This window comes from Toxotes jaculatrix, chromosome 8 (assembly GCF_017976425.1).
Source record: "Toxotes jaculatrix isolate fToxJac2 chromosome 8, fToxJac2.pri, whole genome shotgun sequence".
Taxonomy (NCBI): Eukaryota; Metazoa; Chordata; class Actinopteri; family Toxotidae; genus Toxotes; species Toxotes jaculatrix.
This window is the reverse complement of record NC_054401.1, coordinates 28666188-28678236: the sequence shown is the minus strand read 5'-3', so window position 1 is coordinate 28678236 and position 12049 is coordinate 28666188. Positions and strand designations below refer to the sequence as shown.

The following is a 12049-nucleotide window of genomic DNA, read 5'->3' as shown; positions in this document are numbered from 1 at the left end:
AGATTTATGTGTAGCCACTAAATTGGCAACTGACTGACTTGCGTGTGTGTGTGTAGTAAGAGTTTCACAATTTATTTCTTCAATCTAACAGCGTCACTGAAACAACCCCATGCCCTTGATGAGGAGGAACTGTGAAAACATACTCACAAGAGTGTTAAAGCTTTTTCATAGATATGACAGATCTTGTGTGACAGATTCTTTCAATACAGCAACAAAGACTAACTAAATAAAACTATATATGTTTTTTTCCTTAAAGATTCTGGTTAGGTAACTGTTAGAAGCACAGAGGTAAAACTGGCAGATTGCAGAAAGTTATTCTGAAACTGAAAATGTTGATTTCTTATTTATAAGACAAACTGTTGGAGGAAGGTTAAATTTGCATTTTGACAAGTCTGTAAGAAAGTAAATAAATTAACATTTTGTCAGGTCAGAAATGAACTAGTGTTAGTGCTCTGATACTAGTAGCTCTGATACTAGAATTATTAGTAATAGCAGTAGCTGTACTACAGGGAGTAGACACAAAGGATGGTACTAGCACCACAAACAGTAACACAACCATGGGCAACTACTGAGACTTTCACTTTTCACTTTACTGAGATTTTCACACTTTACAGAATGAATGTGAACTTATTAGCAGTTCACTACAAACGTCAACAAACACCTGCACTAAAGTTAGATAGAGCATGAAGAATGTAATGTATTGCACAGTGGTAGTGAAAGAACAGCAAATACTGTGTATTAATGTCATGTAATGGTACAGTGTTATCATTTTGGTATACATATAACTATGTACTGGCTCACAAGCTACCACAAATGAATGCATGCCAGATCCAGAATTTCTCATAAATCCTGAAACACATCAGAAAAAGTCCAACGGCAAAGAAAAAAAAAAATGTACATGATGCTCAGAGTCATTTTTCACCTGTACTGTCACAACAATGGAGAAAAAGAGTCAAGTATTAATTAAATTGTCTTTCTTGTCATCTTTTCCATGCTGTTGAGACAGAGTTTTCAATCTTTTCAATCTTTCAGGCTTTTCAAGATCTTCTATCTTCATAATGCTATCGCACTTCATAATGCGTACTACAAATATTTACACTGACACACTTAAACTAAAAGATTCTCTTTAAATGAACCAAGGTCCAGTGTCATAATGTGATCCACTATTTAAGTTTCCCAGCCACCACTATGATCCCCAGAGGCATCCATACTGTACCTGTAGATGACCATGAAGGGTGCATCAGAGGACAGGGTGGAGGGGCATTTATATCAGCGAGAGTGTTTGGAAGACGCAGAGACATGTAGAGAGAAAAACCAACATGCTGCTGTTCAGTTCTGGTTGAATGAAAAGCATATTGAATATTGGTGTGTTTGTGTTTGTTGTGTGATTACTGCAGAATTAACAGTGAGCAGGGGAAAGGTGGAGGCCTGACGTGGACATGTGTGACAAGACAGTCACTCAGACATATAAACAATCTGCCAAAGAACAGAATCAAGTTCTGACCTTGTTCTGCCTTTTTCGTCTCTTTCAATGCACAACAGTCAAAACTGTCACGGGGGATTAGCTCAAATGGTAGAGCGCTCGCTTAGCATGCGAGAGGTAGCGGGATCGATGCCCGCATCTTCCAGCTCTTTCTTTCTCTGTGAATCTGATGAATAAAATGTCTGTTTATCTGAAACACTGCCTTCTTGGTTTATTAGAGGGACCAGTACATATAACTATGATGCCATGGCTCTAATCAAAGCAGCTGTTTCACCTCAGACAGGACAATTGAAACACTGCCATCAAAATGCCAGTGCAACACATTAGTTGCTGTCTCTGCACATGTGACACTGAGACACATGATTGGATGCATAGTGTTTTAGGCATGTAGTGCTAAGATAAAGAGTCTGTGATACATTTAATTCAGCCAGTGACCAGTGAAGTTAGCAGCAGCAGTTAGACGCTGCCTCAGAAACAGCTGAGTTGTGTTACCAGCTGGTGTTACCTGAACATATTTTATTAGTTGTTTCACAAGATGACTGTGAGACTTGTGAAAAGAATGACCTTGTTGTATTTCTCATGTCTTGTTATTGATCTGTAAATCTCTTTTCTCTAATTTTGCTCCACATCGGTTTCTGGCCCTGCCTGCTTTCCCGCTTTCATTCACCCTCTGTTTGTCCATCCATTTTTGCTCCATGGAATCACCAAGCAACGTTGCGTGAGATGGCTGCCTATAAAACTAACATGTACTAAAGGTGGAGATGGGTAAGCCCACTGCTTGTATACACAAGGACATGCATACTAATCCACTAATGTACTTTATATAAGACTATAACCTGGCTACCATGTCTGTACCACGTGGATGAATGGATAGTTGTCCAATCATTATAACTACACAAACCTGTTGACAGACACAGTCCAGGCTTGTCCAAAGGATGTGGTGTCATGGTGAATAGAATTATGAAAAGGACTTTAGTGGAGCGTTGCAGGATGAAAGCAAACTTATAATTGATGGCTTGTCAAATTAAATTTGAATAAGTCTTGACATAAACCAAATATCAAGAGATCTACATCTACATGAGATGAAAGAGTTTTCAGGAACTTCAGGTTCAGTCATTGAATGAAGCTTTGTAAGGAACGTCTTCTCCCTCATATGCCTTTATGCTTTATTCTATGTTTGAATGTCACATTTATCACTGACTTCCACTTTCCCAAACCATGCCTGTGTGACATGTTGCCAGGCATTTGGATATAATATGGATATAATACTTGAAGCATTCTCAGTCTTATTGGTGTGTAGTGGGCGGTTTTTCCCATGAAGAAATAACTGAGATAACAGGCATTGGAGAGAACCTTATCAACTTGAAGCAGGGAGGAGCAGCACACTGTCACTGAGGGAGCAGTCTGGATTAATATGTGGCACTGCAAGTCTAGCAGTTCTGTCAAACAACAGAACTGACAGAACTGCAAGTCCAGCCTGGCATGTGGGTTTTGAATGGAGAGATGGACTTTTAAAAACGGCTGCCCTGTTAGCTCAGTTGGTAGAGCACGCGATTCAATCTCTCAGGGTTGTGGGTTTGAGCCTCACTTCGGCCGGCACCGCCAAAGAATTAATTAACCTGTGGATGAGTAAACCAGAGTTGAGCAATATCTTTGAGGAGTCACTGCTTTGAGTCAGAAGGTAGCCAACCTGAATGGAGTAATCGGCTTGTGGAGACAAAAGGGATACAGAAGGGAACACATGACAGAATGGGGATGCGTTCCTCTAAACAAAGGCCTGCCTAGGTGAGCTGTAATCCTCTAGAAATGAGGAAAGAATTCCTTTGACTAACCAATGTCTTTGTGGCACAGAACCAGTCCAAGTCAGATGGCCAAAGTAATATGTGCACTTGTTCTCTGTCTCCCTTCTCTCATTTATAAACACACATGTAAGCACATGCACATATGTTTGCTGATATAACTTGATTTCCCAGTTATTCTACTCACTTTGAAAGGCTATGCTGTCTTTCATCAGTGTAACACAGCCACCACCTTGATTGTCTGCCTGAGCTGAGGTATATCCTGGTTTGATTAAATCAAGATGGGGGTGTAGTCAGGTTCCTTGAACACTTAAGCTATCTGGTTGTGGGTCTGATTCCAACACATATCTTTTAAATCCTTGGCCATTAGCGATGAGGCTTCTTGTGTGTCATTGTCGTAAATGGATCACAATAAAAACAACAATAATCATTACCGTCCATCAGTGTTACACTTCACCGTTCCATCAATATCTTTCTGCTCTCAAGTTTTTAATACCCAATAATAATAATTGTGCTCATTTCACCACCAGTCTTAATTCTATCACCTTCTCTCTAGTTTGGTAGCCACATTAGATATGTTACAAATGAAGGCTAAGAAATTTGTCTGATCTACCACCGACTAGTCCTTTTACCTTGCATTTATGAGAACACTGAATCTGCTGTATTATTGGAGTTCTGACTGTTCTGTCTTCTTGCTGCATCCTAGGCCTACTTGTTCTCTGGGGCAAAAGCCAAGGACTGCCACTCGGTCGCTCTTTTCCACCACTTATCACCTCTTCCTTACCAACCATCATCACAGCAAAATGTGGTCCTGGAGACACCTACTGTGGCAGAAACAACCCCAGGGGTGATTTTGACACAGCGCTATTTTCTCCTCCACAGTTACTGCATCTCAGTTTGCATACGAGACTTTCTCATATACATGTGCACATGTATTTGACTCCACTCTGTGGAGAGAAAGACAAAGTCTCGATACAAAACGTCCCCATTTTAGTTCCTGCAACTACTTTCTCAAAACACAGTATATGCTAATTTGGTGGTTTATTTCGGTTTGACCATGGTATTACATTAAACATTCATTAATTCTGTGACAGTGTTATGAACAAGTTTCTACTTACGAACGTAAATACTCAAAGCACAGCATATGTTCAGTTTTCAGTTCAGTGTTAGTCTGAGCAATAAAAGTCCAAGTGGATTAAGCGTTTAATAATACAAGATTGTAACAGTGGATTTTTCCATGACAATTGATAAACAAAGATTTCACCTTCTGTTCAGTGTTGGTTTATTAGTTACAGACTGTTCATTAACATAACAGGACGATGAGTCATGTAACTTGAGGCAACTGAATACAACCTGCCACATAACAGACACGTAACTCAGCTGCATTAACAGACACAGATGGCAGTTATCTGTTAAAATTTGATATTAAGTTTTAGAAATACTGAGGTAGCCACCAACCAAACCTCACCATTTCTGCCCTGATCCCACAAGAGAATGAGGCTGCAGACAGGGCCTTCTCTATACCTGTGGTCTGCTACAACTGATCCCACCTACATGGAAAGTGGCATCATCCATGAAAATGCAGATCTGTGTTGCATATGTCGCCTATGTTTTGGCCTAGTTGCACTTGTACAAAATGAAAGAGGCAAACGTGTTGTTTCATAAGGCATTTCCAGTTACACACAGGTCCAAGTACACAATGGATTTTTTTTTTCTTCGCTCAGCTCAGACCTGTCTGGCAACATGGAAATTTACTGTAAGTCTATGGTGCAACATCGTGTTGAAACACTAGAGTCATCAGGAGAATCTGAGATGTACAAATACAGACGTCTAACTGTGACTGTAAAGTGACCAGCAGGACCAATACAGCAGCATCAAAGCAGTGGCACCAACCATGGAGAGACCTCTGAAGGGTAAGCATCCACTGGAAATCTTTTAACTGGACTGGTAACAGCAGCTATTTTAAACCACGAAAGAAAGGTGACAAACTTTTTCAATCACGGCACTTTAAAAAAAATAATTTCGCACAACTTAGAATAGAATGATAAACAGATAATATTAAGTGAAAATAATAAACAGCTATTGATGCACGTATTGTAAAAGCTCAACTCAAGGTTAACATTGTCATTTTGTTTCTGAGGTATTGCTTTGACAAGTTTGAGTGACACAGGACTACTGCTCATGTAAATTTATTGATGGCATATTTCAGGTTGTTCACAGGATTGGGTTGAAGGGGTGTTTTAACATCGAAATTTAGAACAAGGATATGATTATGCAGTCTCTCAGTCAGGGTTTAGTAACAGCTCTGGACTAATGCCAGACGGAGAGCAGTGGATTGGCACTGATTACTGATTATTTACTGAAATCAAAAGCTGATTAGCTGGACATACTGAGCAATATAAATGTACAGATGCATCTGATCAAATTAATAATAGTATTGTTATCTGTGATTTACAGGTGCTATGCATAAGTTAGGCAGTAGAGAAAATGCTGGATGACCAGATAACTACAGGGCTGTCAAGTTTTGAATGCAGGCAAGAGTGGCATTATCACGTGATGCCAATGCTTTTTTTTTTTTTCATTGGTTGTTGCGTTATCTTAGCCCGCCCCTTTCCTTTTTTGATTTACAGGTAAGTGACAGGCTCGACTGCATAGCAAACGTGCTCGATTCCTTCCGGTTCCATAGCAACGGCGTACCAGAGAAATTTACCGTTATTTTTTTTTCAGCGTGAGAAATACAATGTGTGGCGGGAGTGCGTGACAAAAGACCGAAAAGCGTGACTGTCACACTCAATGCGTGAGACTTGAGAGCCCTGTAACTACCTAGTACCAGGCAGCAGTCTAGACAATAAAGACCCCCTCCACTGACTTTCACTTTGTTAACATGTCTATGTGTTGTATTTCGTCTGTGTATTTCCACTTTACAACTGCACTGTATCAATGCCAGTCTTAAAAACGCGGATCCAGACAGCTTGAGTTTCGTTCCTTAAATTTCTGGGGAACCAAGCCAACCCCTGAAACCTGAAACCTCAGCCGCTCACGCTCAGTCAGCCAGCTACAAGCTAACGAGCTAACAGGTAGCATCAGAGCCGGATGGACCAATTCCATTACTGCGCAATGCGGGTGGGGACCCCCCATCACCACCAACACACACACACACACACACACACACACACACACACACAAACACAAACACAAACAGAGAGTGAAATGCGGTGATATCACTCAGGCTAACTGGTGTGTTGCATGTCCGCTCCTCACCAAGTTTGGCGTCAGCAAATAAACAGTAAACAGTTTTGTTGAAGTGGCAGCTCACAATGCGGCTTCCTCTGTCTCTGTGTCTGTGTCTGTCTGACCAAACTGAAACTGAAAGACAACGTCCGTTTAATGACGTTTCATAACCGCTAATGCGCAACGGTCTTTAAGAACCGCAGCTGGACTCACTGAGCACCGTAAACATACATCTGTGATCAGATGCATAACTTCATGAATGAAGTTAGTCAGCAGAGCAGATGCAGCAGGCAGCACTGGGGTGTCAGGTGTGAGTGTGTGGTCAATGGCCAGCGGTTAAATGGCTCAGGGGTCAGGTAGGAGGCTAACACACACACACACACACACACTGACACACACACACACACACACACACACAGCTGGGTTGTCTGGTTTAGCAGATTGTTCTGTGTTGTGATGGCAATCTGTTCAGTTTGATCAGTGGAGCTGAACAAACAGAGGAAATAATGGAAGGATTTTTTTTTTTCAGGCTGTAACAAGATACCTAAACTGGTGTTGTTAGCTTAGTATATTAGATGATGGCTAACATTTAAGATAACTGTTACTGCTGTACATGGTACAGTAAACAGTAAATCTTGACCATAGAAGGGAATATGATCCAAAACTGAAAGAGGTTTAAATTAAATTCACTGCCTTACGGGAAAGAGGGCATCATAACACATTAGGGAACTGAAGGGGCAAGTGAATATGGATGAAAGAGTGGAAAATACCTGAGCAATGGTTAGTACCAATATTTAGATTCAACATGTTGCAGTCATTAGGTAACCACTAAACTGACATCACAGGTATTCTTGGTTCACTTCGCCCAGAAGCATGTAGGAAGCATGTGGGTACTAGTCTCTTCATATTCCTCTTTTCATGTTTGTTCTTCTATTCTCACAGACAGTGTTCCCTTGAATGGCCCTTCTTTGAATGTTTTTGTAGAAGAGAGCTTCATTCAGGAATCCATCGCCATCATTTTGGAAGACGCGGTGAAAAAGGCCATTGATGTCAGAGAAAAGGTAAATGGGGTAATTGTTTACTCTGCTCCGCTGTATGTAGACTGTATCAGCCGACTTTGACTGTGAGATGTTTGTCCATGCTGACCAGGTTTGCGAGTGGCGTTCCCCTGAGGAGTTGAAGGAGTTGCTAGACCTGGAGCTGAGGGATGCAGGGGAGTCGGAGTCTGAGATCCTGCAGCGCTGCAGAGATGCCATCAGATACAGCGTCAAGACCAGTAAGTCTTCAAATTTGAGTGAGCTGACTCTTTGTATGTAGTCTTTTGATTCTCTTTGTTATCCGTTTGCATCTCTGACTTGTTGTTTTGTGTCTTTTGTTTCGTGGGTGTTTGGCTTTCCAGTAAGCAGTGCTACCAGTCACTTCAGGGGCTCGGGTCTAGTGGCCCTATTCCAGTTAATGTAATGTAACTGCCACTTGTGCCCTTGTGCCCTGACAGTCATCTGATCTTTACCTGTTCTGCATCTTCTCTGTAGCCCATCCTCGTTTCTTCAACCAGCTGTATGCTGGGATGGAGCCCTACTCCATGGTGGCAAGCTTCATTGTAGAGGCCCTCAAACCCAGTCTGTGAGTCACACTGTTACTGTAACAAGTTACTTGTACATGTCAGAGTAGAAATCCAGAGGGATTCATTTACCTACACTGTGTTGAACCAAAGTGTGAAATCATGTTGTTGTAATAATATTGTGTACCTGTGCTTTTCCATCAGGTACACATATGAGGTGTCTCCAGTCTTTACCCTGATGGAGGAGGCTGTGCTGAGGAAGATGATGGAGATTATTGGCTGGGAGGAAGGAGGAGATGGAATCTTCAACGCAGGTACGATCACTAACTGATACTAATATTGCCACCTCTGTTGATATGGCGGCTTCTGTTTTATCGTTTTCTATTTATTTTATCCAGCTTTGATTGATGTGATATGTGCAGGGTCTTTAGCATTGATGTGTCTGAGTCCTATCGTCCTTCCAGGTGGCTCAATGTCCAACATCTACGCTGTGAACTTAGCCAGGTACCATCACTGTCCCGACATTAAAGAGCTCGGCCTCTCTGCAGCTCCACGACTGGTCATCTTCACATCACAGGAGGTAGGTTTTGCAAGAAAGCATCAAATGTCAAAGTGAATAGGATTTGTTGTGCACCGTGATGGCCCAGGGTTGTAAGGTGCTGACCCTGAGCTGCAATGTCCCAGGTTCAAGTCAACCTAGGTGCCATTGTTGTCAATCTCCATCTCTCTCTTTTCCTGTGATCCTCCTACTGTGTCTCCCTGATGAAGACTTTTAATGCCACCCCACAAACACTTTAAAAGAGTGTGTGGATTGTGTAAGAGTGTGCGGATTGTGTTTCACTGTAGCTGTTGTGTTAATGCAGTAATGCACACATTCTTGTTGACAGACTCTTGTTTAACCTCTTTCAGTGTCATTACTCCATTTCCAAATCAGCAGCTTTACTGGGAATCGGCACTAAGAATGTTTACGTGGTTCCATCTGATGAGAGGTAAAGTGCTTCTCCCACACACTTTATAATCCTGTGTGATACAGTGGCTCCACAGCGCTGGACTCAGGCAGTGAATGAATTCCAGCCTTTAATTCATTCCTTCTCTTATCACAAACTGAATCATGAATTCTTTTTTTGTGTTTGTCAGAGGGAAGATGATCCCCTCGGCTCTGGAGGAGCAAATAAAGACGGCTGAAAGTGAGGTGAGGAGGAAGACACATTATCTGCATCGGGCTTCATTTGAAAAGAGACATTGTTACATGAAGCACAATACATTTCAACACCATGAACGTGTGTGTGTGTGTGTGTGTGTGCTCAGGGTGCAGTTCCCTTCATGGTAAACGCCACAGCAGGGACCACAGTGCTTGGAGCTTTTGATCCCATTGAGGAAATCGCAGACATCTGTGAGAAGTACAACCTGTGGCTGCATGTGGATGTGAGTTCACTCATTCACTCACCACTCATTATTCACCAGCCCAGTACTCTTCTTCTACTGTCAGTATAAATGCCTCTTTTCTCCTCTGTTTTCTTCAGGCATGCTGGGGAGGAGCGGCTCTGATGTCTAATAAACATAAGCACTTGCTGAAGGGCATCCACAGGTAAACGGGCCAATCATATCAAAGCAGCACTCCTGTTATGGAACATAACAATGAGGTTGAGCCTGTAATGATGAGGAAGATTTGCTTCCTCATCTTCCTTAGTGTTCAGATGCTTTCAGTGAGACACTGACTGTAAACTCTCTCTCTCTCTCTCTGCTCTGTGTGTGATCAGAGCCAACTCTGTGGCCTGGAACCCTCACAAGATGCTGATGGCGTGTCTGCAGTGCTCTGCTTTCCTGGTCAGAGACAAAACAGTAAGACAAGCTCGCTCTGTCTGACTTTATGTGTTATGTGTTAGCTCTTCAGCCACATCGTGTCCTCTGTTATTGTGTTCAAATATCTTCTGACTGCATCCTCGTCACTGTGCTTCCTCAGAGTCTCCTCCAGCGCTGCCACTCTGCTCGGGCCTCCTACCTCTTCCAGCAGGACAAGTTCTATGACGTCAGCTATGATACAGGAGACAAGTCCATCCAGTGCAGCAGGAAACCCGACGCCTTCAAGTTCTGGCTCATGTGGAAGGCTTTGGGAACCAGAGAGCTGGAACAGAGGGTGGACAGAGCCCTGGACATGGCCAGGTCAGTCTGAGGAAACACACACACGATGCATGGCTGCTGCTAATTCTAGTTTGGTTACATCGAGTCAACATCACCCAGAAGATCAGTAAAACCTACCATGTGACACTGAACTGAAGAGGGAATTTTCTCCTTTGAGAATATTTGAAAGAGGATACAAGGATGCAAACAGTAAAACAGCAAACAGCATACATGACTATATCAGATTATGTTAAATATGCAGCAGTTCTTTATGGTAAATTGACACATTTTTTTTGTACAGCATTACACATGCAGACTGAAGAGGAGGCTGCAGTGAATTATATGGGAACTAATTTCACATTCAGCATTAACAATGTGAAATAATAACATGTTGAATGATGTACAAGTTGCTGTAGCGGCCCCTAATGGGAGCAGCTGACCCCCTTCATGGGGGTCAGTGGTGGACAGTGCACTCTAGTGGTCATTTTCTGTATAGCCACAGAACTGAGGATGCTGATGAGTGTATGAATTAAACACTTGGCAAAACTCACAAGCATATAAGCCCATACAGAAGACGAGTTACACCCTAACTACTGTGGTGTTCTTTGCAGGTATCTGGCACAAGAGATCAAGAAAAGAGAAGGTTTCCGTCTGTTGATGGAGGTAAGGTTTTACATGTTCATCCACAATCTCCCTCTAAACCGCTGAGTGTGACTGTTCCTCAGTAAAACACTGTGAATGCATGTCACTGAAGTTTTTAGTATATTTATATAATCAGTTGTATCTGGAGTAGATTGCATGTTCTGAGCTCTGCTATTTTGTCTTTAGCCTGAATATTCAAATGTGTGCTTCTGGTACATTCCACCAAGTCTGAGGAACCTCTCAGATGGACCTGAGCTCTGGGAAAAACTCCACACTGTATGTCATTCATTTACTTTTACACATATTCGAACACGTTGACATGAGCAAATTCTACTCATTGTCTTTGTTAGTGTGTTGTCAGTGCCCTCAGTCATTGAGGGCAGCATGATGGTGGGCTACCAGCCGCATGGAGAAAAGGCCAACTTTTTCAGGATGATCATCATCAGTCCTCAGGTCAGCAGGGAGGACATGGACTTTGTTCTGGATGAGATCCACAATCTGGGAAAGGACTTGTGATGAATCACCACCCCCCACCACCCCACCTTATTCACCTGTCGTGGACAGATTTACGGACAAGCAGGATGTTATTCTCACCAATGATGGGTTCATGCATTTTTCTTGTTATGGTGCAGGAGCTCTGTATGATTTCACAGAGCACAAAGCTGAATTACAGTTTATCCTTAGGGTTTTCTCTCCTCTCGCTATTCTCACTATTCTCATTAAAAATACAGCTTACAGCAAAATCTTCATATGTATTTGTTGAATAGAAGCTGAATTGAATAGAAGCTGTAATAAAACTAAATGGTCACAGTTTTGTTTACAACTGACAAATAATAGTAATTTGAAGTTATTTGCAAACTGTATTTATGGTGTGTTTATTTCCAGATGATACATATCAATCATGGCTCAGGTACACATGTCTAAAAACACTGTATTTTTTTTTTGTTAGATTTCCACCTGATGATTTTTATATTCTTTTTCTGTGAAGTGACTCCTGGGTTTTTTTTTTTTCTCTGTGGGTAGGTACACTCCCTCTGTAAACAACCTTTGATACAAGTCTCTAATAAAACCTACTGATTGTTGTTTTGATTAAGTGTCCATGTATTTTAGTCAGACTCCACAAAGAGACATCCCTCGTCAGTGCAGGACTGATTTTCTGCGAATGTTTCCAAACAGGTTGGTTAATGAGTTGGGATGATTTACCAGAACTCA

At 41.9% G+C, this 12049-nt stretch overlaps 1 protein-coding gene and 1 non-coding gene across 8 annotated transcripts; both read left to right on the top strand.

Moving 5' to 3' along the window:
• Window positions 1-1555: 1555 nt before the first annotated feature.
• On the top strand, window positions 1556-1628 carry trnaa-agc. The gene has a single exon. It is a non-coding gene; the product is annotated as a tRNA-Ala (tRNA).
• A 3454-nt stretch (window positions 1629-5082) lies between these two features.
• On the top strand, window positions 5083-11919 carry LOC121186372 (acidic amino acid decarboxylase GADL1-like). Of its 7 annotated transcripts, none has more exons than XM_041045076.1 (14): window positions 5083-5195; window positions 7498-7574; window positions 7663-7789; window positions 8046-8136; window positions 8279-8388; window positions 8539-8654; window positions 8984-9063; window positions 9212-9266; window positions 9383-9499; window positions 9598-9662; window positions 9835-9916; window positions 10038-10237; window positions 10807-10858; window positions 11024-11919. In XM_041045076.1, exons 1-14 carry the CDS (start codon window positions 5177-5179, stop codon window positions 11153-11155), a joined length of 1323 nt encoding a protein of 440 aa, XP_040901010.1. In that variant the 5' UTR covers window positions 5083-5176; the 3' UTR covers window positions 11156-11919. The 7 variants fall into 7 exon arrangements, with proteins under 7 accessions (XP_040901010.1, XP_040901008.1, XP_040901011.1 ...); XM_041045074.1 differs by having other exon boundaries at window positions 5142-5195; window positions 7456-7574; XM_041045077.1 differs by lacking the exon at window positions 5083-5195 and adding an exon at window positions 5931-6869.
• Window positions 11920-12049: the final 130 nt, after the last annotated feature.